The 27,882-nt window shown below is 40.7% G+C and overlaps 1 protein-coding gene across 2 annotated transcripts; it reads right to left on the bottom strand.

The window, feature by feature from the left end:
• Positions 1 to 776: 776 nt before the first annotated feature.
• Positions 777 to 27,129, bottom strand: KIF23 (kinesin family member 23). Of its 2 annotated transcripts, XM_032417470.1 has the most exons (23): positions 26,623 to 27,129; positions 25,377 to 25,505; positions 21,342 to 21,447; positions 20,793 to 20,929; positions 20,493 to 20,602; positions 19,874 to 20,044; positions 18,582 to 18,623; positions 17,777 to 17,889; positions 17,504 to 17,625; positions 16,122 to 16,224; positions 11,820 to 11,899; positions 11,611 to 11,730; positions 11,251 to 11,377; positions 10,736 to 10,894; positions 9,647 to 9,804; positions 8,779 to 8,952; positions 8,316 to 8,495; positions 7,716 to 8,027; positions 4,694 to 4,924; positions 3,737 to 3,819; positions 3,507 to 3,585; positions 2,779 to 2,849; positions 777 to 2,007 (listed from the first exon to the last, which is right to left on the bottom strand). In XM_032417470.1, exons 1-23 carry the CDS (start codon positions 26,698 to 26,700, stop codon positions 1,992 to 1,994), a joined length of 2,901 nt encoding a protein of 966 aa, XP_032273361.1. In that variant the 5' UTR covers positions 26,701 to 27,129; the 3' UTR covers positions 777 to 1,991. The 2 variants fall into 2 exon arrangements, with proteins under 2 accessions (XP_032273361.1, XP_032273362.1); XM_032417471.1 differs by lacking the exon at positions 18,582 to 18,623.
• Between the last annotated feature and the right edge of the window lie 753 nt (positions 27,130 to 27,882).

Raw genomic sequence — 27,882 nt, 5'->3', positions numbered from 1 at the left:
CTGGGTGCCTTTTTTTTTTTTTTTTAAACAGATTCATTATAGGGGCGCCTGGGTGGCTCAGTCGTTAAGCGTCTGCCTTCAGCTCAGGTTATGATCCCAGGGTCCTGGGATCGAGCCCCACATCGGGCTCCCTGCTCTGTGGGAAGCCTGCTTCTTCCTCTCCCACTTCCCCTGCTTGTGTTCCCTCACTTGCTGTGTCTCTCTCTGTCAAATAAATAAAAACTAAAAAAAAAAAAAAAAAAAAAAAACATTCATTATAATGTGTCTTGGAGATCATCTTTTTGCATTGAGATAATAGAGTGTTCTGTTAGCTTCTTGGACTTCTCCACTTCCTTCCCCAGGTTTGGGAAGTTCTGTTCTATTTCTCTAAATATACTCTCTGCTCCCTTTTCCCCTTCTCCTTCTGGTAGACTATTATATTTTTCTCATCATACGTGATAGCTCTTATAGGGTTTCTTCTTTTTTATTTTTTTTAATCTAAGCTCTCCTCTCCTGGGTCATTTCTAAATTCCTATCCTCCAAGCACTAAATTCCTTCTTCAGTCTGATCTGCCCTATTTCCTAAGCTCTCTAATGCATTTCTTTATCTCATTCACTGAATTCGTCAGCTCCAGAACTTATCTGGTTCTTTCTGAAAATTTCAAACTCCTTGGTAAGAAAACACCTCCTGTTCAATAATTTTATTCCTAAATAGATGAGCTTATAATAAAACTCATGTGCTTCAAATTTCTTTATAATAGCTATTTTGAATTATTTGTCAGTTAAGTCACAATATTTTGCACCTTTGGTTCAGTTGCTGGACCATATTACCATGATTTTTTATAGTGCTTGATTAAATGTACCTCTGCCATTGCATTGAAATAGCACACTTTTCTTAGTTGTTTACTTTGTTATAGTTCAACAGATTGGCAATTGCAGACCTTTCTTTTGTTTCCCAGAAGGTGGTGCAATAGCTCAAGTTTTTGGCTTCTCCTCACCTGAGCTGGTTCTGGAGCTGCACTCAGGACTACATGTAAAAAAAAGTCAGTCCAGAAGCTGGCAACAGAGGTAGGGAATGAGGGGAAGTGTAGGCTTAGCACCGTGCTTTGTGGTTGCCTACAGGCTGGTAGGGGGAGCCTGAAACAGGGTAGTCCCAGAGGTCCTTGTGTGGACCTCTTACTGAAATCCCAAAGCAGATAGCAGGGAATGTTCCTTCAATGTCCTTTGATAGTCTTCTAGTTTCCATTTCCTCTCCCTCTCCATCTCCCCAGTCAAGGAGGTCCCTCCTCAAAGCTGTGCTGCTGGGGTGAAATGCGTCCCTGGGCAGGAGAAGTACCCTGTTTTGAAGCTGTTCCTTTGTGTGCTTTAAAACAGGATGAGAGAAACAAATGAGCATCAGCTCAATGCAAGGCATGACGCTAGATGCTAGGAGTATGCGTTAAATGACTGTCGCACAACTGTATTTCTTAGTGTTTATTTCAATTCTTTTCGCATAGCTATAAGGTCAGAAAGTGGATATATACATACAAAATTCAAAACAACTTCCTAAAATGGCTTTAGTATTAGCCAGTTATTGACATCCTTATTTTGAAAGTTTGAATTGTCAAATGTGTCTAAAGTGCATTCTTGCAAGCTAATCTATAGCAGCATTTGTTCTGTTTATAAAACCTTAAGTATCCAGACAAGAGCAGGAAACGTCACAAAAAAAAGTGTGATCTACATATTATTTTTCCTTAAGCACCCAGGACAAAACACTTGTGTGAATTAGTTATTAAGTATATAAGAAATATACAAAACAATAGCATTATTAAAAAGTTCATATGGCAAGGCATGGAATATAAAAAGTGTGCTGAATCCTAGATATCTTTGGAACCATAGGGGGATCTCTGATCTGCACCAGTGTATGATGTATCTGAGGTCTGTGATATTCAGTATTCAACAAAGCTGCAAGATGACTCAGAAGACTCCTGGCATGGCTTTGGAGAAATCACCAACACAAATGAGATTGTCAGGTCATGGTTTCTTGCGCCTAAAACGTGAAAACCAGCATTTAGTATTGACTGTTGCAATCAGTGACACATTCATAGCAATTGGATCTCCTAGGAAAGGCTTTACAAGAACTCAGGTTTTACTGTGAGAAAGTTCAAATCCTGAGAAAGCAAGTAACGGTTATAAAATATATGTACCCAGTATTAAATTTAAAAAGCAGGATTCCTGCCTTCATCCTATTGCAGTGATTTTCCAACTTGCCTAAGGAATACATGTGTTAAAAATGGACACAAAGATTTGTATAGGTAAACATTTGAAAGGGGGTTTTACTAATATGGAAAATGAATAGACCAGACTCTTGGGTATGTGCTTTAATAGAAGGAAAAGTGTGATTCCTTCCCCTACCATAAATTCCACATTCCGTTTTATTTTAGTGAACACTTCGCACTATAACGAGACCAAGAGGCAAGTTTGGAAAGAATAAAGAACCGGAAGAGCTGTCATCCCTGACTAAAGCCTCCAGCCTCCCTCCTTACAGGTGATCTTAGTCCAGCCTCTGAGAGCTTTATGAGCGCTAACAGAGTATCAATGAGCATGAGCAATCTTCCGTCACCTCCTGTTAATGCTCTTACCACGCGTTCTGAGGTTCTCAGCCCTGCTGTTGAAGTCTGCTAGAGGACCCAGACAGTCCAAGGGGTAAACAGAAACCACATATGTCCTCTTAGAAGTGGATAGTAGGGAGAAGCGGTGATAGTGGAAATACTAGAGGAGGGAGAACACACACAGAAAGGCCCAGTTAGTCAGGACTCACTTGGGTTGTGCATGATGCTGATATCCAGGTCCCAGCTGAGATCCTGCTCTCATCTCCACAGCCACAGAACACTAATAGGAACATTACAGAAGAGGAAAAGATCAGCTCCTCTCTCTAGAGTCTATAAACACAGTTCTGCTCAGACGGGCTCAGCCCCAGTGGAATCCCACATTGCTTTCTAGTGCAGCAGAGACACCTATGTTAAAATACCAGATCCGTGCAGTTTATTTGACAGAGGCCCCAAAGATGGTGAGCTGGAAGGGTCTCTAGAGATCATGCAGGTAATTTTCTTGAGAAGGTTAGTGACCAGGGCCAGAGCTTGGCCTCCTAACACCATCTACCCTTCCCATGCTCTTTCTAGAGGAGCCTCTCATCAGGAGTAACAGTGAGTAACAGTTCCACAGGGCACTGTGCTTCTGTGAAGATTCATTCCCACCAATTTGATGTGAACTGTTGTTATTCTACAGGGATGCTCTCTGACTTGATCCTCGGGCCCTATCCCTCTACACTGAAAACAGGAACCTTGAGCCAGAGAGCTCCAGTAGGAGCAGACTAAACAAACAGGAGGACCTTGGCAGGTTCGCGGGGAACCATGCCTACAGGCCCCACTGGCAATGTCAGATCAGACCTCAGCTGCTTCAGAGAGCAGGAAAAGCTGGAGCTGGGGGCTTAAAATAGGTTGCCCCTAACTTTCATGAAGCAGACAAATATTTAATTTTTACCCCTACCCTTGTTTCTACATCAGTCCATTCCGACTCTGTACCATCTGGTGGGGCAGGTGCTGCTGTGGAAGATCTTCGTTTTCGACTGTGGAAAAACAGGAAAAATACTAGACATGGGATATCACTACACTCTTTCAGATAATTAATGCTACATCTTATAGGATATTGTGTTCTGCAAGAATAAGCAGCTAAGAAAGCTATAGCCCTCTGAAGAGAGACATCTGATGATCACTCACCCAGTTGGCGATTCTTGTTTTAAAGTCTCAATATCCGTAAACTGAACAGACTGTCCACCACCTCTTGTTTTATAAACATCACCCTGAAGCCGAGAGAAAGGTCAGCATTATACTTTGATATACCTGAATGATAAACATGTATTTCGAACTGAACTTAAGATTCCCCATGAAACAGTAAATAAAGCCCTAGTCACGAAAACCAGATGGTGCTGCAGACTGTGCTATTAAAGTACTTGAGAAATTCTCTCTCACTAAACAAAAGTCCAATGCAATATAATCAGTAACATTCTTAAATTGCAAAAAATATTCCTTTTTGTTCAGTCTATAATTTAAAAATACCAAGGGTCAAGAGATCTACCAGAAATTTCTAAATGTTCTAAGGCATTATACTGTCCTCTGGGTATACCACCTCCCTCATAGTACAGTCTTATTTGTAACTCTGGTTATAATTAAGAACCATCCTCTAAATTAAATTTTCTCCAGTTGGCTTTTACTTCCCCCATTATTCATTGACTCTCTGATCAAAGGATAATTTTTCTACAGGCGAGGGAAGGGAAAGGGCTCTGGGTAGCTCAGTAATAAGAAATGTTGATAGGTCACATTTTAACGTGGGCTTTTTATCTGGAACTGACAAATGGTAGGAGTTCTTTGTTTGGGTTTACTTTTACAGTAGTGGTTAAAACTAACTCTACAAGTACATAATAGATCTGGAGTTCCTCTAACAGAATCCTGAGGATCTGAGACTGTTCACTAGAGAGCAGCTGATTTAGTCCTGGTTTAGCAGATTTAGAGCCTGAGCAGTTCCTTTAGTTTTCTAAGAAACAAACAAAAAGGTTGTATCAACACCCATGTATCTTCGTTGACACTGCCTGTGTGTCATCAAAGGAACAGAATAGTAAGTGGTTTTTGGCGAAGTTGACTTTCTGTGTTTTTCGTCCTGTGTCAATTTGTTTTTACCTTGATTAGTTTAGTTTCAATCTCCCCATCGGAGGCTAGTTCCTGGTGGGTCAGCATGTACTTCTCACACTTAGCTAGTGCCTTTTCATTTGCAACAGATACTGTGATGGCGTGAGGGACATGTGGCTGCATGACTGTCTCAGTTTGCACGTTAGAGGCAGGCTTATGATCTACCCATCTGTCTCCTGCAGAGCGAGATCGTCTGTGGCGGAGACGAATTGGTGGTGCGTTCTGATCAGGTTGAAAGAGGAATCGAGAAACAAGCATAACCCAGCATTAATTTAAGGGTATTATTAGAAGTGCAGCAGGTTTGGCTACATTAGTTGAGGACAGTGTCAAAACAAATGCACAAGCCTTTCAAAAGCTAAATATGTTACTCAGGTAAGTTAAATGTTGTCTTTGTATTTAAGCACAAGACCAACAAACATCTTTTAATACCGCTTGTCTATTATACATTCTACACCAGGGAGCTTCCCTTTCAGCAAAACAATGGAAGGAAAACTTCTGGTTATGCTGCCAGGCTTTCCTGCGTAGGTGGTATTCAGGAGAATTCATTTTATATTCCCTATCAAAACCATTATTTGTGCCTGCCATTGTAAGGGACTTTGTTAGGTCCACAACTATGTTAAAAACTTCAGATGAGGTCAATAAAAGCCCTAAACATGCCACGGGCCTCTAAACAAAGAGGAAAACACTCCGTATACAAAGACAAACAATAAATAAGTAAAAACTAATGGACTGTATGGGCCAAAATGCTAAAGAACATAAGGTATAATAAGAAACCTATGTATAAAATGATTAAGAGAATATAAATGAAGTACTTCTGACTGCTTTGAGATCTTAAAATCTCAAACAGAACTTCATGACAAGTTCAAATACAATAATGGCTAAAATATACCAACTATTTTTTTTTCTCAAACATTTCATGAAGATTCCAAGAACCAAACTAAAAATGTAGTATCAAATCAGTCTCTATCAATCATATAATAAAAAACTAGTTGCTTCCAGTTGACTATCATGTAAATCTGGGAAAGTTAAATTTAGCACATTCAGTCCAAGAAAAAGTATTTCACATACAGAACATAGTTCCAAAGACAACTCATTGCTTCATACATCTCCTGTTTGTATAACTGACAGCAAATGAAACAGTCTGTCACAGGCCAAATCCTTCCAAGCTGGTCACATACGAAGATCCCAACTTTAAGATGCCTGTCTGGGGAACTGAAGCGTTTCCCCTATGTAATCACAATCAACAGCTGAAGTGCTAGTGACAAGTCATCGCTACTACAGAACCTGGGCCATAGAGTTGGCCACGGAAGATGCCCACGCCTCCAGCAACCCAGGAAACTTTCCATTCTTAAAGTGGCCTGATGTTGAACAAGAAAGTCAGGCTCTCGTGACCTACCATTTAGCAAAGGTGATCGTTTTCCTGAACACATTTAGCAATAAATGCATTATGAAACTAGCTTCAGAAAGATAATTGTTACAATCTACTATCATTTATGGAATCAAAGATATTTACAACTTCTTCCTCACTGAAGTATAAATTCAGCCCACCTGACATAATTTTTGGCCAAAACAAGCCTAGATATGTTGTTGATACTAGCCTAAACTTTGCTGCACTTCTAAAAAGATCTGATTTCAAGTGAGAAGTTAAAGGATCTCTAGTAAATCCTCTTAAATACCTGAGAGCCGAATTAGATACCACATTAATGTTGACCAGGCTTAAGCAGGCCTTGAACAGTGTTCACTCTGTAAACTTTCATGAAAAATAAAGGGGATTTATTAGAGTTGATCAGAAAGACCAGTCACCATAATTTGCTCCCTAAAAAGTTTTCAAGCAGAATTTGCAAAGTAAAGAACTTAGGCTTTAGAATCATCTGTTGTCTTGGTAAATACCTTGCAATTCATTAGTATCCCTTAATAAGCAGGAGTGCAGGCCATCTAAATGAAGCTTATCTGTACCCTAAATTATAGGAAATCTAAAGTAAAATACTATTAATTTGTTAAAAGACAAATTCTAAAAGAACTATAGTAAGATTTTACTAAATATAAACCCACAATATTAACTTGGTCCATTTATTCAGAGTCAAAGGAAAAACTTTAATCCTTAAGAAGAGAATTTAAGCGTGAATTTCTTTAAACACCCTTGACTGAGGCCGAGCCCTTATAGGTTTAGATAAAGGTCTTGAGATTAAAAACAATTTACTGGACATGCAAACCTTCAGTAGTTACAAAACAACAGGCCTGGACTATTCAAAAACAGTCAAGATCATGAAAATCAAAAAAAGTGTGTGGCCGGGAGACTATTTTATATTAAAAGAGATTGAAGATACATAATAACCACATGCAGGGCATTCACTTTGTTAGGATCATAGATTAAAAATAGAGGATATTTATTCAATTAATGTTAACTTTCTTAGATTTGATAAAGACTGTTTATACAGGACAATGTCCTTAGTAGGGATGACGTGTCACAGAGGGTAGGGAGTTCCTTTCAGAAGTTCAAGGAAAAAATGATTATATATCTATATAAATGACAATTGGTAAATCTAGGTAAGAGGTAAGGTAACTCAACTTTTGAGTTTGAAACTTTTCAAAATAAGTTTGAGAAAATAACTTTAAAAATAAAAGTTCAAAAGCAGCAAAAAATTTGAGGAAGGAAAACAAAGAAAAAATGGAAAATGTGCTCTGAGACACTCATGCGCTGATTTTGTGGCTGCTCATTAGCTTCTGCAAATGAAAAGCCCAGGTTACCCCGGGATGCGCCCCACTGACCCGTGTTCGCTGGCGGTCTCACGGTGGTGGCCAGACGTGTTACAGCTCTTTCAGATGAAGAGCTAGGCCTCAAGTTCAGGGTGGTTTTTCAAAGTAAATAACAGAAAAATTAGACCTTGTTTATATTTAGAGTTCGCCCATCTTTCCATTGAACTTTCTGAATGAATCAAGTCACAGAAACCCCCACCAAGCCCCGAGATTCGACGCTCCAGCTACGATGCTTTAAGAGAACACCAGCACTGACCCTGCAGCAGTGGTCCTCTTCTAGCTCTACCTCATTTCTCAGTGTGGGAACCACCTCCCTGCCTTCCGTCCAGTACATGCCTCGCCTTCTGTCTGACACGACACAAGTTTTACTTTGTCCTGGCTCCTGCTGCCTACGCCTTGCAATAGAGGTGACATGGACAGGTGTGTTGTACGGAGGCATTTTCTGCTCCCATTCCGAAATACAGGAAGCTACAGAAATGCTGCTGCAAGAGTTAGAGCGCCTACGTAGCTGCGGCTGGCTCAGGAGCTGCTGGCCGGTGGGAATCTGAGCAATATAGTTACTAGAAAGCTAAAAAAATGGAAGAGAAATTAATGAGCAAGACTGAAACACCGAGAGAAACAATTCACTGCTTTTCTGTCATTTTAGCACGTTAGAATTATTTTTACTGAGTTACTCAATGTTTTATTCTGAATTTGCACTAAATTTGTGTTTATGCTAAACTTAGAAATATTTACATAGTGAAGTTGGAGAAATACAGTAAGTAATCTAAAACAACAAATGGAGCGGCCTAGAAAGTTACCTAATCTGAACAGATTTTCTCTAGTGCACGTGACTCCCCAGCCACGAAGAACTTACAGGTACTGGTGACGGGGAGACAGCTCTTTGAGTGCCTTTTTCCCGGTCCCGCTCCCGAGAGGGTCTCTCTGGCTTTTCGGCTTTGGGTTCCGTAACAATAGCCTTCAGTTGTTTCAGTTTCTCATCTTTGACCCAGAGTTTATTTTGCATCTCCAGCTGCTTGGCTGCCACCCGGCGCTCCTAGGTTAGCGACAGGGACACATCTCTAATTCAGTCACACCAAACACACGCACCCAACCACCAAGCCACCCCATTTCCTAAGAATGACCGGCCTCCCGGAGTCCAGCACGTCTCATCATGCATTTTAAGGGCAGAGAAAGGAAATGGAATGGACTGAACAGAGGCTCCTGCTGCCGCCGCTGCCACCACCACCAAAACCCTAGGCCTGGGAACACGATTCAGAACACCTCGGGTGGAAATCAGTCCTCGTCCCAGAGGTAAGCACCGCGGGAGCGACACTCACGCATTCTTTCTCCCACTTCATGGTCGTTTCCGTCACCATGCCTTGCAGCCTGGCTTCCAGTCTGCGTTTGTCAGAAAATTGCCGCTGAAGTTTCTGGTTCTGAGTCTCGAGTTCCTGTTGCAAAGTGCGCTTATCTTCTTCATAGATCGTAGTTGTCTTCTCTAAAATCTCAATCTGGGAAGGCAGACCGTTCTGTTCAGGATCTGGCTTATAAACACTGCATGTAGCTGTGAACTAATCACTTTCGTGATTTGCTCATGCGGGCATAGTTGTGGAAAGAAAAATCATGGAGAAAACAGTTCCCTCTACAATTTCATCTGAATTCCCACCTCCATTCCTAGAAGTTAGAACTTCTAAACAAGGTCCTCACAGAAAAGACGAAGCTTTAATTGACTTCATGTGAAAATGATTTTCACCTAAAATTAGACCTGAATTTTGTTTTTAAGGCTGTTTTCAGAAGAGAGAACACTATTGGTTGAGATGAGCTTCTGTCTAGAATGAATATCATTTATGGGTACCCCCTAAATGATACTCTGTAAATAAAAGAACAAACCTATCATCCTAAGTCAAAAAGCAAGCCATAACCAGAGCTAAATTCATGAAAGCCCTCTAAAAACTCACTTGTTTGGTCCAAGAACATTCTCTCCAGTTGGTAAAGTCTAACGCAGAAAATTAAAAGAGTATATTACCCCTCTAAAGCTCTTCACTCACATTTCTTCTTCTGGGGTGAGGTAGAGATTAGTAAGGAGCCGGGTGCTGCCTCTCCCTCAGTCAGCAGTGGTGAAAGGCCGGGAGGGCGAACACTAGGTCACACAAAGCAGTGCTAACCTGCCAGCACGCACATCCACTAAGTCATGCCAAAACAAACCTTATACTCTAAAGTTTTGTTTTTCTTCTCCAGTCGTTCTATTTCCAATTTCTGTCCTGAGATCACCTTTTCTTTTTCATTTAGTTTTCCTTGAATGTAGTTTTCTTTATTTAAAACAGCACTGTCGAACTCTTGCAACAACGCTTTAAATGTAATAGCTGAAACAAAAGCATGCAGGCCAAGTTTACTCCCGATTCCAAAATAACCAGTGAAGTCAACTTTTCCTAACCGGTATGTAGCTATTCAGCCAATCATGAGGGTTAGTCTGTGGCAGAAAACACGTTGAGAAGGAAATCAAGAGTCTGGTTCCCAAATCTACATGAGAGATACTCCTAGAGGCTGGTTTATACTGAAAAACACGGAGTCTTTCATTTTGCACTACGGCATTCCTTGTCAGCCCTTACAGGTAAGTAATTTGCTTCAAAACAAATGCAAAAACAGAAATAACAGATTTAGGATCAGTTGGACTTGAAATCCCTGGTACACCAATTACTAGTTATGTGACTTGGGCAAGTTACTTAATTTTTCTGAGCACATTTCCTCCCTTCAAAACGGGGCTATAGATACCACTTATCTCACACCTTTCCACTGAAGATTCAAATGAATTGATGATGATAAAAATCGTAGACCTGCTCACTGAGCACTTGTATGTACCAGGCTGTTTGTTCACTGTTCTACATGATTCTCACATATTACCTCATTCCCACAACACCCTCTGAAGTAAGAACAGTTCAAATCCTCATTTTGCAGATAGGGAGACCAAGAAGTGGAAGATGAAGTCATTTGCCCAAAGACAGTCTTTAATATGTAGTATTTATGAAGTGCCTTGCCAAAGTAAGTAACTAGTAGGAACTGAAAGCAAAGTAGCTATTACTCCTTTGTGTCCATCACTGTAGATTTTAAAAAGGGAGAGAATACACACCCACCTGTTTCTTCTGTTTTATGACCTGTGGGAAAGTTCCTTGTCAGTCTAATTGAACAATTCCTTGAACACTACAAAGTGCAGAAACAAATAACCCTTCCTTAAAGATCTCAGATTCGTTAAAATTTCTGGAGTTGAAATGATCGCAGACCGCTTTTGGCCCTTACATTGTTTGTGAAACTCATCGATCATCATCTGCCGTAGGTGATGTCGTTTCTCTAATGCCTCGATCAGCCTGGGAAGAGTCTGCTCGTCGTTGATATCCAAAAGTTCACAGGATGGCAGAGGTGGAAAACTCTGTAAAACCACTTCTGTAACCAATGGTTCTGCATTGAATTATAAAAAATTATAAGTTACACAGGAGAGAAAGCTTATTTAAATAACTTAAATCCTTGTGATTAGAATAACCCCCAGTTCAATGAACCATGTACTTTCTTGAGTTGTCATGATCATACTTCCTTAAAAATGAGGTATAAAAAAGGAAAAGTGGGGAAAAAAAGAGTTATAGTATGTAACAAAAGAAAACTTATTTATCTCATTTATACTTTGGTTCTTTTTTTTTTTTTGCACTTGGTTCTTGAGAGGAAGGGAAGTAAGTAGTAGTTCTCTAATGTGAAATCGATCTTAAGGAGAGAGAGACTGACAGATATCAGTGTGCACATGATGTGACACCAAATCATACCATCTCCAACTGGACCTCCCCGAGCCTGGTTTCTGTATCTCCTTCCAGGCGTCAAACCACATATTGCCTTGTCCACTGGTCTTGCCACTTCAACTTCTTGGGTCACTTCTGCAAATCTCATAACTTGCTAAGATACAAAACACATCAGAGGGGGGTTTTTTGTTTTTGTTTTTATAAATCAGCATATTCAAGTCCTTCAGAAAATACTTAATGAAATAATAAATTGGTCATTAGTTCATTTCTGTAACTAATGGTTCTGTATCAGTTTTAAAAATATTTAAAATGTCATTCTTCACATCCAAATAGTTGTTTTCTCCATAGAAACTCTGAGACTTTATAAGATAAATATATCAAAATTACCAAGCTCTCTTCATAATCTTCAGCCTTTGGATTCACACACACGATCATGCGTACTTTACCTTCCCCATCGAAGTAGTTCTTGAACAGATGGGTTAACTTTGAATCTCGGTATGGAACCATCTGTAAATACATTCAAACCCAAATATATAAGGCACAAGAATGCACACAAACAAAGCTCTACAAATGATGGATGACAGGCTGTTGCTTACTTTGTTAGTTCCGTACATTTGGTTCTCTCTCAGGACTTCCATACATGTTCTTAGCGTCATTAATGACTGATTAATGTTACCTGACAGGAAAATATAAACAGGAGACATTTGAAAACAATAGAGTAGCTACAATGTGGTCTATCTGCCTATAAAATCCCCACTTCATAGAAATACTATATGGAAATTACAACTAACAGGTTTTAGTGGCTCAATCTAAGGAGCTGTCCTCACATGGCCTGGCAGTATTTCAGGAGTATTTTAATAGCAGTGTTTCAAGAGGGGGTTGAACACCATCCTTCAAGGATTCTATCAAAAGGACTGTCCATGGAATGCAACATTATATACTTCATGGCCCATAAAGTTTCTTCCAAATCTTAAATTCTATGAAAGTATATTAGATGCAGATGTTTAATATCCTCATATTAAAATATTATCTCAAAAGCATGACAATTTCAGGCTTCATCAGCACTGAAGTCCCCCCAGCACCCAGAGGGTCTCGTGTGTTAGGATCCAGCTAACTCTGTCCCCTCCACAGCCAAACAAGGATTCTTTTTTTTTTTTTTTAAGATTTTATTATTTCTAAGTAATCTCTACACCCAATGTGGGACTCGAACTCACAACCCTGAGGTCAAGAGTCACATGCTGTACTTGAGCCAGCCAGGCGCCCCCAAACAAGATTACTAAGGCAACACAGCTGTTACTTCTGACCACTCCTGTTTGGACTTCTGAGCCAAGGCAAGCCTGACTTCATCAAGCCTCCAGTAATGCAGGAGATCTCACTTGCAGAGACCCCCAAATACATCAGCTAACCCCCACCGTGCTCTCATTCTTGGTCACCTCTCAAAACACAGAGCTCATCTGTGCCTCCATATTGTCCCATGATTCATGATTCCTCTTCCTTGACCCCAACTCCCGGTGTCCTTCCTGCTTCCACTGTGCTCTCTGGAACCCAAATTCCTGTTAACAGACTTCACTACATCCTCACACCTCTCACAGAGAGCTCTACCCATCTCTCACTAATTGCCAGGGTTTCTTAACCTGGGGTCCATGTTGTCCATGGGTATGTTTCAGGAAGTCTGCATACTTGGATGGGAAATAAATTATACCTTTATTTTTTCCTGACTCCTGAAATTTAGCAGTTCCTTTCAATTATGAATGTAGGCCAAAAATATTAGTGGTACCTGTGATTTTTGTCAGTACAAATCATAGGTAATTTTACAGCACATTACAGTTTATTGCTGATCAAGATATTTATATTCATTACTACTTTGAAATTATGTAGTTATAAGACCTACTGGTGCATCTTTAATTAGGGCATTAATAAAGAAGCATGTAAATTATTGTAGTGACAAATGCCTTAAGAATACTTTTGGGGGGGCACCTGGGTGGCTCTGTCAGCCATCAGACTCTTTTTTATTAAGATTGATTGATTTATTTCAGAGAGAGTACAAGCAGGGGGAGGGGCAGAGGGAGAGGGAGAGGATCTCAAGCAGACTCCCTGCTGAGCGTGGAACCTGACGTGGGGCTCGATCTCATGACTAGGAGATCGTGACCTGAGCTGAACCAGGAGTCAGACACCCAGCCAACTGAGCAACCCAAGCACCCCAGGCATCCACCTCTTGATAGCAGCTCAGTTCTTGATCTCAGGGTCGTGAGTTCAAGCCCTGCCTTGAGCTCCACACTGGGCATGGAGCTTACTTTAAAAGGGGGAGGGTGGGTTGCACCTGGGTGGCTCAATCAGTTAAGTGTCTGACTTCAGCTCAGGTCATGATCTCAAGGTCCTGGGATCGAGCCCCACATTATGCTCCCTGTTCAGCAGGGAGTCTGCTTCTCCCTCTCCCTCTGCCCTGCCCTCTGCTCGTGCGCTCTTTCTCCCTCTTTTAAAACACATTTCCATCTAATCAGTTTCCTCTGTAATCCTGTGTATTTTAGGTTATTCACTCAGGATTATTCTGAGAAGTGTCCATGCAGTCATCGTGCAAAGCCCTGCAGGCTTACCCTCTAACTGTCAGAAGGACAGTGCTCCCTGCTGCAGCCCAAGTGAAAATTGCTTGTTTTCTGAAGCCTGACATTTTATAAGGATGGTGAGCAGAGGAGGCCAGCAACATTCTCCTAGTCCCTAACTGCTGCCCTTCCATGTTCCCCCACATGCCTGCTCCTGGGTCATTCTGGTGTCGGTGAGGACTACTCTAACATGCTGCCAGAGGACCCCCACTCCCTCAACTCCAGTCAGTCTCTCTCTTCACCATGGGAGCCGCACAGCTATGCCCACACCCCACATCTTTATCACTCAGAACCGCACCACCTCTAGAAACCTGTGCCCCAACCACAATCTCCTCTTCTTCCCATGCTCACGCCCTCATTTTTGTCCCACCTGTGACCTGTTCCCCATCCATATCAACACTGCTAGTCCTTTCTGGTTTTTTCCCAAAGCATCAAAACCCTCAAGCTTCTACTTTCTTCCACTGAGATAAACCTCTTCCCATCAAGGTGAATCCTTCCTCTCATGATCTGGTTTCCAGATTCTCTGTCTTATATACACATATATAATGTGGAGTTTTTTTTGTCATCTCACTTAGCTATCACCTTCTTTCTCCTTCCCAGGCTCTTCAAATCAATCACCTCAAGCATCTGTTCCTCAAGGCTTTGCCCTCAGCCTGTTCCCATGTGTCCTCCATGAATAATCTCATCTCCTCTGTTGCTTCCATCATATTGGCAAAACCTAAACCTATACACCTCAAGTCAAATCTCTCTCCTTGCAAATGCGTGTACATCCAGTGACTAGGCACTTGAACTGGAATAAGCTGAACACATCCAGCACAAACGCTGTAATGGCCCACACCTGCACCTCAAACTGCTCTCTCAGCCAAGATCTTGGATCTGCCCTCCCCTCCTGCTTCCTGTCCACATGCAGTTCGACTTCCTAACTAGCTCTCACTTTTCTCGCACCCTTGCCTCCAGGGCACAAGATTGCTCCTCTGAATTACTGCAAAAGGCTCCCAACTGCTCTTCATATCTCTAGACCTGCCTCGGTACATTAATCCTCTATATGGGAAAACAATCTTTCTAAAGATCTAAATCTTTGTTGACTTTAAGGGGAGGCTGTATAACCGTAGAAAGACACAGTGTTGAGAATCCAGCCAACCTCGGTTTAAACCCAGGCTCCAGTCTTAGGAAAATTACATAACCTCTCCCAACCCATTTCCTCATCTGAAAAATGGGTATGACACAATCCTGAAAGGTCAGAATCAAGAAATGGAGCCCATGCATTGTTAATACTGAGATACACACTAGTCCTTTAATAATTGGCAACCACCATTATTCCTTCAGGACAAAATTCAGACTTTTTAATATGACAGACAAGAGTCCTCTTGGCCTTGCCTTGCTCTGCCGCCTCAGTTGTCATGGGTCACCAACCCACACCCTTCCACTTCAGGGACCTTGACCCTGCCATATTCTCAGTTTACAAGTGGCTGCCTCCTCTGTCAAGGATGACTTTAACCCTATCTTCCATATAGCTCACTCAATTGAAGTGTCAACTTCATGAGTTTCCCCCCTAAACTTCCCCTTGCACACACCCCCAGACTGGATGAGTGTTCAAATACTAGTGCACAGTACACACTCCATAAATGCTATTATGTAAAACATAACATGAATGGCTACACTAATGAAAGATTAAAAAAAAAACAAACACAAAAAAACACAGATTTCCTTCTAATCCGCTTTGTGTTCAAAGATTTTTCCCACCTCTAAAAGCTAATTTTCACCAGTATGAATGTTGGAATCACTGTTAAACAATCACTTAATTTTAAGGATCTAGTAGTTTACTGACAATAGATACAATATGAATATAACTTGCTTTATATTTATTTTAATCACTTACCCTTATTTTTTTTTTTTTTTTTAAGATTTTATTTATTTGAGAGAGAGAGAATGAGTGAGATAGAGCGCGCACATGAGAGAGGGGAGGGTCAGAGGAAGAAGCAGACTCCCTGCTCAGCAGGGAGCCCGATGTGGGACTCGATCCCAGGACTCCAGGATCATGACCTGAGCCGAAGGCAGTCGCTTAACCAACTGAGCCACCCAGGCGTCCCTCTTACCCTTATTCTTCAAGAAGTCAGTGTATTGTAACATACTGATACCAAACCAGCATTACTAAAGAAACAGCAATGACCACTAAGCCTCTAAATTACCAAAATTGAAGACAATTATGCTTAAACCACCTATCAATAAGCAGATGACAGCCTGGCATTGCAAGTTTTTGAAAGTTGTAGCAATCAATCAGTACTATGCTGTGCTCACCAGCTTCACGTAATCTGTTCCCTTCTGCTTTTGTCCGGTTCGTTCTTTCACTTCCAGCAAGATCTACCAGGGACAACTGGCTTATAGTGATTTGTTCCTTTTCCTGAAGGGAAGATCGTAATGCCAATAACATAAGGTATAACTGGTTTACAATGTTCTTTAAATATATTCCAGTCAACAAATCATTAAGTCTTATGAATATCACGTTTGCACAAATCAAAACAGTAGGGTCAAACGATACAGGTTTTGGGGGAAGAGTCTGCTAAGAGCATATGCTCAATATACTCATGGTAGTGATGATGACTTGCCCACTGTCTGGTCTTCCACATTATACTCTAAGCTCCATGAAAGCAGGGACTGCCTGTCAACCAATGTGCTCATCTCTAGCACCCTGCACAGCACCTCATGCGCAAGATCTCAATCCATGTCTGCTAAGTAGTGAGTCTAGAACAGGCCTATCCTAAATTTTTCTATAACTAGATACTTAACAATTTTATAATCGAAAAATTTCATAATACTCTAATTGTATAAGAAATGAAAAGTAAGAGGTACATAACTGATTTGTAATATTAGAGGTGTTCAAAGGACAGCAAGCGTATATGGAGGCTTGACTTACAAGCGTTTTCTAGCTAACATTTATAAGTGCTGAGTCTGTGTTAAGTCAGGCCCTGGCCTGAGAACTCTAGATACATTGCCTCCTTTAATCCTCACAACATTATAAAGAGTTTATGATAGGTCAGACAGCTGGCAAATTAATAGGACTCAGAATTCGAATCCTGGTGGTCTTCAGTACGCTGCCGTACATCTTCTCATGACATGCGGAAACCTTCATGATAATGTTCACATGGAATTACACTTTAATAGCTTAAAGTTATTAAATGATTCCTATTCAGCTCAAATGCTTTTACTAATTGATGTAAGCCTTGTAGTGTGACAGGCCCAGCAGTAAAGGATGTTCGGCAAATGGGAGCCCTACTGGCCTATCAGCCAAGAGAAGAATAATTTAGAATTGTCATCTCCTAAACCATACCTACCCTGGAAAGTTAACCGCTGACATTTTAAAACCATTAACTGAATTCCCACATACAAAATGAGTCTTCAGAGATAAAATAATGACTCATACATACTCATTTTACCTCCTCTATTAAAGAGATTTATAAAAGATTTATAAACCTTTTTCACAGCAAAATTCCAGGTTCTCAGATTCAATTGCCAGCTTCCCAAAACTACACTCTCTAATGGAACAATTTTTAAATGTCATCACCCACATTTAATAATTCTAGAATAGTCTTCATTGCAGTCAAACTTCCCTGATTTAACTCTAGTTCCAAAAACTCAGGGTTCAGTTAAGACAAGAAAAACTCCACACACTACAAATTTACCTGTAAGACGTTGTCTCCATCCGCATCCAAGGGAGCCTGAACTAATTTAATGTTGAACACGCTATGGGAACGGCTGGACTCACGATTCAAATGTGTGTTAGCAATACGTCTCTTTTTCTGGCCTGTGATAACAGACATCACTGATCAAACCTGAACTCAGTCATTACAGTATACATGCTTTCTACGACAAAGTACTGCCATCAAATTATAGCAGCAACTCTCAGGATTATATTTATTGTTTCAGATTTTCCTAATTTTAGCTCCGTTTCTGACCTCTCCAGAAAACTTCAAAAGCCTCCTCAGTAGATTTCACTTCCACTTCTGTACATCCTGCAACATACATGTTATGGTTCTTATCTTCACGCAGCAATTTAGATTGTGGCGGTCTGTGAGAAGGAAAAAGACATCAGTCTCCTAGATGATGAGATCCTAATATCTCAGCTGAAGACTAGAACTAAAATGCCAGGCCACATGACATCGATTCTTACCATAGGAATAGGAATAGGCAAGAGCTCCAAAAAAATAGGAAATTTGGGTAAGTATAAGGGTATATAGTCAGGATTAGTTACATAACGGGGTCACAGGAATCTATGTTCTAGAAGCTTTGCTCTAATTTGTTCTAATAAAGCACACAAAACACTTACTAAACAAGTAGAGAACAAAACAGTATTATAGCAACATCACATGCACAGGTTAAGCATCAAAATCTAGGCTTTCCCTAATTTTAAAGATCAGTAGAGAGCTGGTTCTCACATCAGAATCAGCAAAAGACAAATTCAGAAAGAGTTTGGTATATACTAGGAGTGGCAATCTTTTCAAAGTGGCTGGTCAGGTTTTGATCTGCACAGTAGGATAAAGATGGAAAGCCTGCTGGGTCTCAGTCTCGTGAGCGGTGGGGGTAGAAATGTGTGCCAGCCACCATCACTCAGTACAGGGCAGATTCCCCAGGCAGCAGGGAGGGCTTAGAGGTAGCAGCCAGCCCGCGAAAAACCACCTACATGCAAACATGCCACAGACGCCAACCACTAGTATAACTGCACCCTTTCTCCTTAAGGAAAGAGTCAATGTCATCACATACACAAAATCTGTGTTCCTCATGGGCGTGCTGCAACTGTTCCACCTACCAAAGGAATAAGGTGTAAGTTACTGTTTCTACAGCAGCCAGGCTCAGTCCACAGTAGTGACGGTCACGATGAGTCGGCTCTTAAAAACCCTCTACTTATAATATTTCTTTATCATATTTTCAAGTTAACCAGCTCAAAAAAGCAGAATAAACACCACCTAACCAATTAAATCTGAATTCAATGCCAAATATGCACCCAGTGAGTTCATTCAAGGAGTTACCAGAAAGGTTACAAGGCATGCAAGGCACGTTTGTCAGTCTTCCTTTTGTAAGACTAAAACCAAGATAGGCTTCTTTGAAAATAATCTCATTTAAAACAAACCAAACATAAACTTGGCACGTGCGCAAAAAAGTGAAATGGACTGGTAGCAACGAATGACATCACAAAAGTTGAGGAAAGTGAGTACACACAACTGATACTCTGAAACAAATGGGAAAGGAAGTAATCCATAAATTGCTTAATGTAATTTATTAAACCTGTTCTCAGTCTCATGGTTTTCTAAATATCCAGCTGTTTCTCCAATAATGTTCAGTTTGTCTTCATATTATTTATGTTCTGAGAGGCCCTAACAAAGACAGCATTGAAGATAAGCATTTAGCTTAAGAACAAAACCATCAACTCAAGAACAAGATACTAATATGAAATGAGCCTCCAGAGTCCACTCTGGCACAAACACGGATGGTGATGCCAGGCTGTAACTGCTCTTCAGTCTGAGCCAGCCAAGACCCAAGGAAATCTAAGGAGTTGTCTTTTAACTCTGGTGGAATGATGATACAGATGTAACTTCATATTAATCAGGGATGAAAGATCTGTATTAGTTGTATGGACAACAGCTTTGGTCTCTGCTCTGTAGATTACCAACCACAGATGGTTAACGTGGCTATGAACTCCCAACACTAAGTGTTAGGTTCTTGAAAGGTAACCCCACAGGGACACTTCCTTACACAATTACAGTCCTTTCAAAATACAGCCCCAAGGCCAAGAGTTCTCAAAAGTAATGTCTAAGATGAGTATTCAGGTCTCTCTTCTCCTTAGATGCCTTAACCCACTGGTTCCCTAATATAGCTGCATGTCTGGTGAAGAATAAAACTATGCACTGAACACCAACTGCAGGATATACAAGTTTCATTTCATTGTGAAAACAAAAGCATTATCACCATTTATCACTGAGAAAACTAAGGCTCACTGAGGTAAAGTGGCTTCCCCAAGGTTAAGCAGCTAACATGGGACTCTCTTCACTACTTACTTAGGCTTTATGGGATCAAACGGCACCTCTTCCAATAGATCATATATGTAATTATTATATATTTCAATATAAGAGACAAATACACCATAGACGCTGTCTTCATCAACCTCTTCTGCTTTGCAGAATTCTTGTACATTTATCATATCTGCAAACTCTGGGTCTACTTGTCGTCTGAAAAAAGAAAAAAGCCAAAAAGTCTGTTCTTTCACACTGAGTCAGTATCAAAAGTAAATGATCTCAGGGGGAAACTAAAAGATGTAAGTTAAAAGACCTGTCACTGCAAGCAGAAATGCACAAAGCAATCTATTGATACTCATGGTCAGCCAACAGTACCCCCCCCCCCCCCCCGCCCATGTCCTTACAGATACACAACACCGGCTTTTCTACCCTCTCCCACCCAGAGTGGCACTTTCTCTAAATAGAAATTCAAGGACCATGTGCTCAAAACCAAAGAGAACATCTGAGCAAATAAACTTAACGAAGAACATTCCTCAACTCTGATCTCACTACAGTCAACTGTCAGACCAACTCCCCTTCATGTTCATCATTCCCTATGCCTGAGAAAGCCACCAGACAGGGTTCCCCTTAGGCTAGTGTCACATTGAATGTAATCACTTACTTGCTAGAGGGAGTCTTTGGATTGGGCATGGCTTCTCTTTTCTGCCGTTCTAACAAGGCGTCAACTTCACACTGTATATCCATGCTATTCCTGTCATTAGATTTAAAAACCTGAAGTGGGGGTAAAAATCGGACCATGATTTTTTAAGAATTTGACTTAAATAGCAAGAAACATATTTGAGAAATAAGAAACATTTACTACTTAAGGTTTCAAAATGTATCCAGTGAATTATTTTTCCTTTAACACTACTGTATCCACAGGTCTCTTGGTCCCTATGCCCTCAAGTGAAATTACACTTACGTATCGTTTAGCTTGAAATGACCCTATACTGTTAAAGATCATGTCCAAACAACGAGGAAGCAGACCTCCTTCTCCTGGAGAACCAGTCATCGTGTGAGTTTTTCCACTTCCTGTCACACCATATGTGAAAAGCAGACCTACAATGTAGCAAGTCACGTGGAGTTATATATTGAAAGTCACACTGGGTTATATCTTAAAAGTCCTCCACTTTTAATATTTCTTCATTGTATTAAGAAACACTTAAAATTAACCAGCTCAAAAAAGCAGGATTTAGGGGCGCCTGGGTGGCTCAGTCGGTAAAGCATCCGACTCTTAATCTCAGCTTAGGTCTTGATCTCAGGGTGGTGAGTTCAAGCCCTTCATTAGGCTCCACGCCCAGGGTGGAGCCTACTTAAATAAAAATTAGAAATTTTAAAAAGCAGGTTTTATACCACCCTAACAAATCAAATCTGAATTCAAGGCCAAACAAAACCAAATATGCAAGTATCAAAAAAGTTTTTTCAGAGGGGGACAAAAAAGAAAATGTAACAAAAACTCCAATAATCATACCATTTTTGCCATGAATGAGGTCATCTACCAAGGGATTAGCCACAACATCAAAGAGTTCCTTCTGGGTGGTATGAATGCCAAATACTTGTTTAAATGAATACTGAGTCTGTGAAGAAGAAGAAAAAAATAAAAAGCATATGAATGGAATTTCACTCTATCTAAGCTAGAAATACACCCGTTTAAATGTATTCAGTTGGGGGCTCCTGGGTGGCTCAGTTGTTAAGCATCTGCCTTCGGCTCAGGTCACGATCCCAGGGTCCTGGGATCGAGCCCAGCATCAGACACCCTGCTCAGCAGGAAGCCTGCTTCTCCCTCTTCCACTCCCCCTGCTTGTGTTCCCTCTCTCGCTGTGTCTCTCTCTGTCAAATAAATAAAATCTTAAAAAAAATAAAAATAAAAAAATAAAAAATAAATTAAAAAAATGTATTCAGATGTCTTTTAGTGAACATTTAAGATCTAGACATACAAAGAAAAAACATGAAGTCTTTAAACTTGGAACCCTTAAAAAAGTCATGACATAACTCAGTTATACCCCTTATAAAGAGAATGTAGAAGTCTTAAGTCCACTAATGCTTCACAGACCAAGGCTGATTTTGGACAACAAAGATCAAAATTATCATGACTCAGTCACAGACTTGTGAAAATCATCAAGCCTTTCTCCATATACTAATTTACCACTTGCTCTTTTAAAATGCCATAGCAGCATAAAACCAGTGTTTTTTGGTGTACCATTTTAAAATCAGAAATGAACTGTAAATATAATCTCATCTGAGTTTTTCTATGAAGTTTTAATTGTGACCTTTAAAAAAGTCAATACTTCAATTATCAAATCTCTATCAAAATATGATTATTATAATGCTGTAACTATATTACCAAAAATATTACCAAACTCCTATTTGGAAAATTTGATTGGGGACTGAGGTATATATAAATATATTTTCATGTAAACTAAATTGTCCTAATTGTCCAGAGCCTGAAGTTTTATTATTTGTTTTTGTTATTTTTTAGTTTTTTTGTATTGTAGACATTACAGTTGTTTCTGTGACCTTCCTGAATTTCGCAATTTTTACTTCACGAAGGTCAGTGCTTGCTGAGCTATTTGTTACATGAGCATTCACTAGAATTTATTATGGATTATAGCCTTTGTCAAGCAGCACCCCCTTTCCTGTTTTATACCCTTGTCCTTAAATTCAACCTGTACAGATATCACTACCATGACGCTTATGTTTTTAAAATTAGCAGTTCTGTCCCCCCAAAAGGAGACGTGTCTAGAATAGTACTCAAACGTACACTAATACAACACGTACCAAGCACTGCCTTAGCCTGGCAGTGAATCATTTCACTCTTACCTTCGATTACATACTATTATTATGCTCATCTGATAACTTGTTAAAGATCACACACCTGCTTCAGCTAGGCTAACTCTCACTTTGTGAAGGTTTTATTCCAATCCTGTAAAACAGCTGTAGAGTTCACAAGAAGAACAAAGAATCTTAGAACGGAAAGGATACACATAAAATAGTGCTGACAGATCAGTCAGATGACCTCCAAGTTCTTGTGAACAAACCCCTCCTTACCAGTAAAGAAAACCAAGGCCCAGAGGAGGAACTTGCCCAATCCTATGGTGCTGACTGGTATCCCAGCCATTTCCAGGCCAGCGCTGCCTTCTGTGACAAGGCAGTGAGGACTGCTAATCCTCACCAAGCTTTCTGTCTACTTATACATATGAAATTAATCTAATAGAGAAGTGAAGTTCTTCACAGTAAGGCAGTTCTCAATTATTTGACTTCTTTGAAGGCCCACTCCTCCATGAAGCCTTCCCAGACTATTCATTCATGCTTCATCCATATTCACTGAATGGGGAACAGGACAGATAAGGTGCATATCCCCGCCCAAGCTTACATTATAGCAGGGGAAAGAGACAATAAACATACCTCTTGATGTGCTAAGTGCTTTCAAGGAAGCACATAAAGGGCAGACCAGGACAGAAGCAGGGAAGACTGCCACTTCTGATAAGGTAGTCTGGACACTCTCTCTCAGGAGGTGATGTTTAAGCTGAAATCCACAGATGAGGAGCCATCCATGATAAGAGCCAAGAGAAAGAAAAGTCCACACCAAGAGAACTGCCCTGAAGCAGGATCCGGGCTTAACCAAGGAACTCAAAGGACTGGATGACTAGCAAGAGATGACCGTGGAGAAATAGATAGGAAACAAATTAAGCAGGATTTTGCCCATTTAAAGACTTTATGCCTTGAAAGATTTTAAACAGGAAAAGGGTCAGATCAGATTTACACTTTAAAAGATCTCTCTGGCGGCTCTGTGGAAAATGGACTGGAGAGTAAGATTCAGAGAAGAAGCAAGCAGTCCAGTTAGATTTCAAAGTATGGTCAGCAAGCCAGTGGCCCTCTGGAAACTGTTTTGTTTCCCTAGAAGGAGAGAATTAGAGAAATCTGGAGTAAGTTTAGAAACTTCTTTTTTTTTTTTTTTTTTAAAGATTTTATTAATTTTTTGACAGAGAGAGACACAGTGAGAGAGGGAACACAAGCAGGGGGAGTGGAAGAGGGAGAAGCAGGCCTCCCACAGAGCAGGGAGCCCGACGCGGGGCTCGATCCCAGAACCCTGGGATCATGACCTGAGCCGAAGGCAGACGCTTAACGACTGAGCCACCCAGGCGCCCCAAGTTTAGAAACTTCTGTAGCCATTTGACATGGCTGCCACATCCCAGCATGTCATCACTAGGCTCATCTCATTGAACAGATTATCAAATCACTTCTCTATGGACTAACTCAGATGGCAAAGCTACATGAAAGTATCAGTCACGATAAACTGAGAATCTTAAAAAGCTGTTCCTTCACCACAGATCATTTGAGAAGCACTAGTCTTGGTAATTATAATAGCAAGGCCAAGACCGGCGGTGGCAGTGGAGATAGAAACAAAAGGACAGTTTCACATTGGAGCAGAACTGATAGAATGGGATACGAGCAGGGATACATGGTGCTACCACTGATTGAGAGAAGACAAGGGAGGAAATGATTCAAAGGGGGAAACAAATCAAGAGTTCTTTTGGACACGTAGAATTTGAGATGCCTATATGACATACAAACAGTGGATGTTCAAGTTTAGAGGTGAGAAAAGGTCTAGGCTGAAGATAAAACTCCAGAATTATTATGTATAACCAACATTTAAAGCCGTGGGAAAGTGTAGAGAAGAGAGCCCTGGGTATAGCCCACCCCACTACTGAGAGGTTGGAAAAGGAAGAGGAGCCCACAAAGGATGGACAGTGAGAGCCGAGAACATGAAGACCTGGACAGGAGACAGGAGAGGGCTTCAGGAAGGATGGTCCTGCTGAGAAACAGATTATGAGGACAAGAGGTGTCCATCCAATATGAGCAGTCCAGAGGCCACTGGTAGGCTTCTGACAAGCTCACAAGAGCAGGGTGCACGAGAGTGAAAGGCTGCTAGAAAGTAGAGACAACAGTCTGAATCAATGCTTCCTCCTGCATTCCCATAGTCCATCTCTTTCAGCACACCGGTCTGTCTTCTATCTGTGCCTCCAACTCAGCTGTAAGCCCCGTAAAGGGAAGGATTGTGCCTTACTCATTTTTGAAAATCTCTTTCTGCCCTGCAGCTTTAGTGTAATGTTTGTTGAACTGAACTAAACTCAACTTTGCTCAAGATTTTACTAAAAAATAACACTTCATGAAAATACACAATGCCTATTGCTATTTTAATATGCACATGAAATTGTATGTATGTGTGTCTGTGTGTATAGCCACCCAGCACAATCATTCATTAAATGATCCCTAACCTATGCTCTTAAATAATCCAGTACAAGAAATTAACTTGTAAAAGCAATCCTCTAAACTCAAATATACCAAACATATGCCTATCCACACTTTATATATGGTGGTTATAGGGAAGTAAACAAGTTTTTCAAAAAAGTGGAAACATGAATTGTGTTAAATGTAAAAAATGGTAAAGCCCTTCAGGAGAGAACATCTCAAGTAAAAACAGCTTGGTTCCAATGGGAATTACCTCCTTGTAGTCTCCATTTCGGTTGAGTCTGTAACCCTCAGGAGTATGAAGCTGAACAGTTGTATTATTGATCACTTCTATGCAGCACTCTTGATCAGGAAGGCTCAGTGGGCGCACCCTACAGTACACCTGAAATTACAGGAAGGTGCTTCCAGAACGAAAGTTGACTACTTTTCATTTAAGCTTCCCATTCATTCATCCAACACTTGGTTTCTCAACATAAGAGATTTATATAAACTTAGAGCTATGAAAACCAAAACTTGCTACCAGAAATTGTCAGATGTAAACAGATATATCAGATACAAGGGATTTTAAATACACATAGAATTAAAACAAATTTGGATAACAAAAGCATCAAATCACACAGCTTCTCTACAGTATTATTATACTGGCACAAATTGAATAAAGCTGTATACTACCATTAATACAAAAATTTCTAAAATTAATAACATCATACAATGAGAATTATTTGAAAAGCTGTTAGAATTCTTTGAAATTGGATGTCAAATAAAACTTGGCAGCTTAACACTTAATATACAAGTAAATATATACAAATAAGTATAATAATATACATATATACAAATAACCGCAACATCCAAAACACGACTTCTCAATCAGTGATAGGGTTAAGGAAAAACTGTTCAGCTGTATGTGCAAAGTATCTGATTCCCTCAACTTAAAACAAGAGACACATTCCAGCGCCAGTGAAGGAGAGAGAGAAAAATATCCCAGAGCAAACCAACCTTCTTTTATTTGCCATTTGCCTTTAAAAGCAAGTTCCCAAGCCTGAAACTCATGAAATACATGCTATTATGATTAGTTACTGGACTGAATCAAACTGTTCTACACCAGAGTCTTTATGAAGTGTGCCATCAGTTACTATTTAACAGCCCTGAAGATGGGAGAGGACGCTCATCCAAGCAGAAATTTCCCTGCCTTCCGAGAAAGCAGGAAGAAATCTCCAGGACAGTTGAAGAATATTTTTCATTATCTAACTTTTCAAATTATAATTAGTTATAGGAGTTATGCAGTTGACAACCAAAGACTTCATTTTACTGGACTATGAATCCTCCATGGAAACAAAATTTTAAAGCTGGAACCAGCCTTACCTATTTCACTAAATGTTTTCGGACTCTGCTTCCACATGCCCAACCTTTCCAAGTATATATAGAAGACAGAAAAGGCCTGAAGAAACACACACACACACACACACACACACACACACATATTTATAAGGAGACCTTACCCCAACTGGGTCTTTAAGACTCGTTTGGGATCCTTTCTTCACTAGAAGTTTCCTGGGCGTCTTAGTCCTCCTGGTCATAGGTTAAAAAAAATTCAGTTCAAAATAACATACAAAAACCTTACCTGTAATTCATACAGAGACAACCTTCCTAGGGTTTATAAAGTTCTCCCTTAGCAGTTCCAAAACATTACACCCCAACATAAGAATAAGCTGCATTAGAAGAAAGTTTGTGGCACACAATGCAAAAGTAAGGATAACTGGGTTCAGGAGATGGTTTCAGTACTAGATAATAGTTCTATATTTAAAATAGCTTGCATTTTTTCTTGAAGGACAATTTTACAAAAGCACTGCAAATTTGAAAAATCTACAGATAACTGACCACGCTTATCTTGAAGGCATTTATCTATGCACACAAGCACACACACGGCTCCAACAGCCATTGCCAAGGCAGACTGACAAGGATTAACTTCACCAAATGATAAAAAAGTAGATGGGGAAATCCATTCTTTCATCAACATGTCTATACTTTTAAGAAACAATTGTTTATTGAGTTCTCCAAGCTATCATCTTGTCCCCAAACAAAATTTAGTCTCCAACCTGCAATTTCTTGATCTCTTAGAATCCAAAGAAAAAGACACTTTGACTTCACCAATTTCTCTAGCATGCGGCTTTCCTCCAAGGCAACCCCCACATTTATCTATGGTGCAGATGAACATTTAACACTAAAATTAAGTGTAATTATTGGCATGGACTACAGATTATTAAAATATTTTCTCAACACATTCCGAGATGAAACAAGCAAATTAGTGTTTTCAGTACAAAGTATTGTGGTTTTCCTTAAACTCAATTTTTGTTTTTTTGTTTTTTAAGATAAAAGATTTTGACTTCGGCCCCTTAAGAAAACCAGCTGCGTTTGGCAAAGTATTGCTTTTACCCAGGAGCGGTCCGGACGCGGGGCAGCGCGGGCGCCGGGTCTGGGGCAGGAATGCGGGCTTGGGCGCTCGGGGGCGGAGCGGGACGGTCAGCCGGCCCAGACTCCCGCCACAGTACCTGGTCTCGGCCTCCAGGCCACCGGCTGGGCTCGGAAGAGCACGCCGCGCTCGCGGGGGGCCAGGGCCCTCCAGGGACGGAGGCCGCCCGGCGCCCCCACTACCAGGGCACAGCCCGCGGGGCGACCCCCCGCCCGCAGCACCCGCGGCAGAGTGCAACCTGGGCGCGCCGGCGGCCGGGCGGGAAAGGGGCACTTCCTTAAGGGCTGGC

The sequence above is a fragment of the Phoca vitulina genome, unplaced genomic scaffold, assembly GCF_004348235.1.
Source record: "Phoca vitulina isolate PV1807 unplaced genomic scaffold, GSC_HSeal_1.0 scaffold20, whole genome shotgun sequence".
NCBI lineage: Eukaryota > Metazoa > Chordata > Mammalia > Carnivora > Phocidae > Phoca > Phoca vitulina.
The sequence above is the reverse complement of the archived record's forward strand: the minus strand, read 5'-3'. Positions and strand labels throughout refer to the sequence as shown.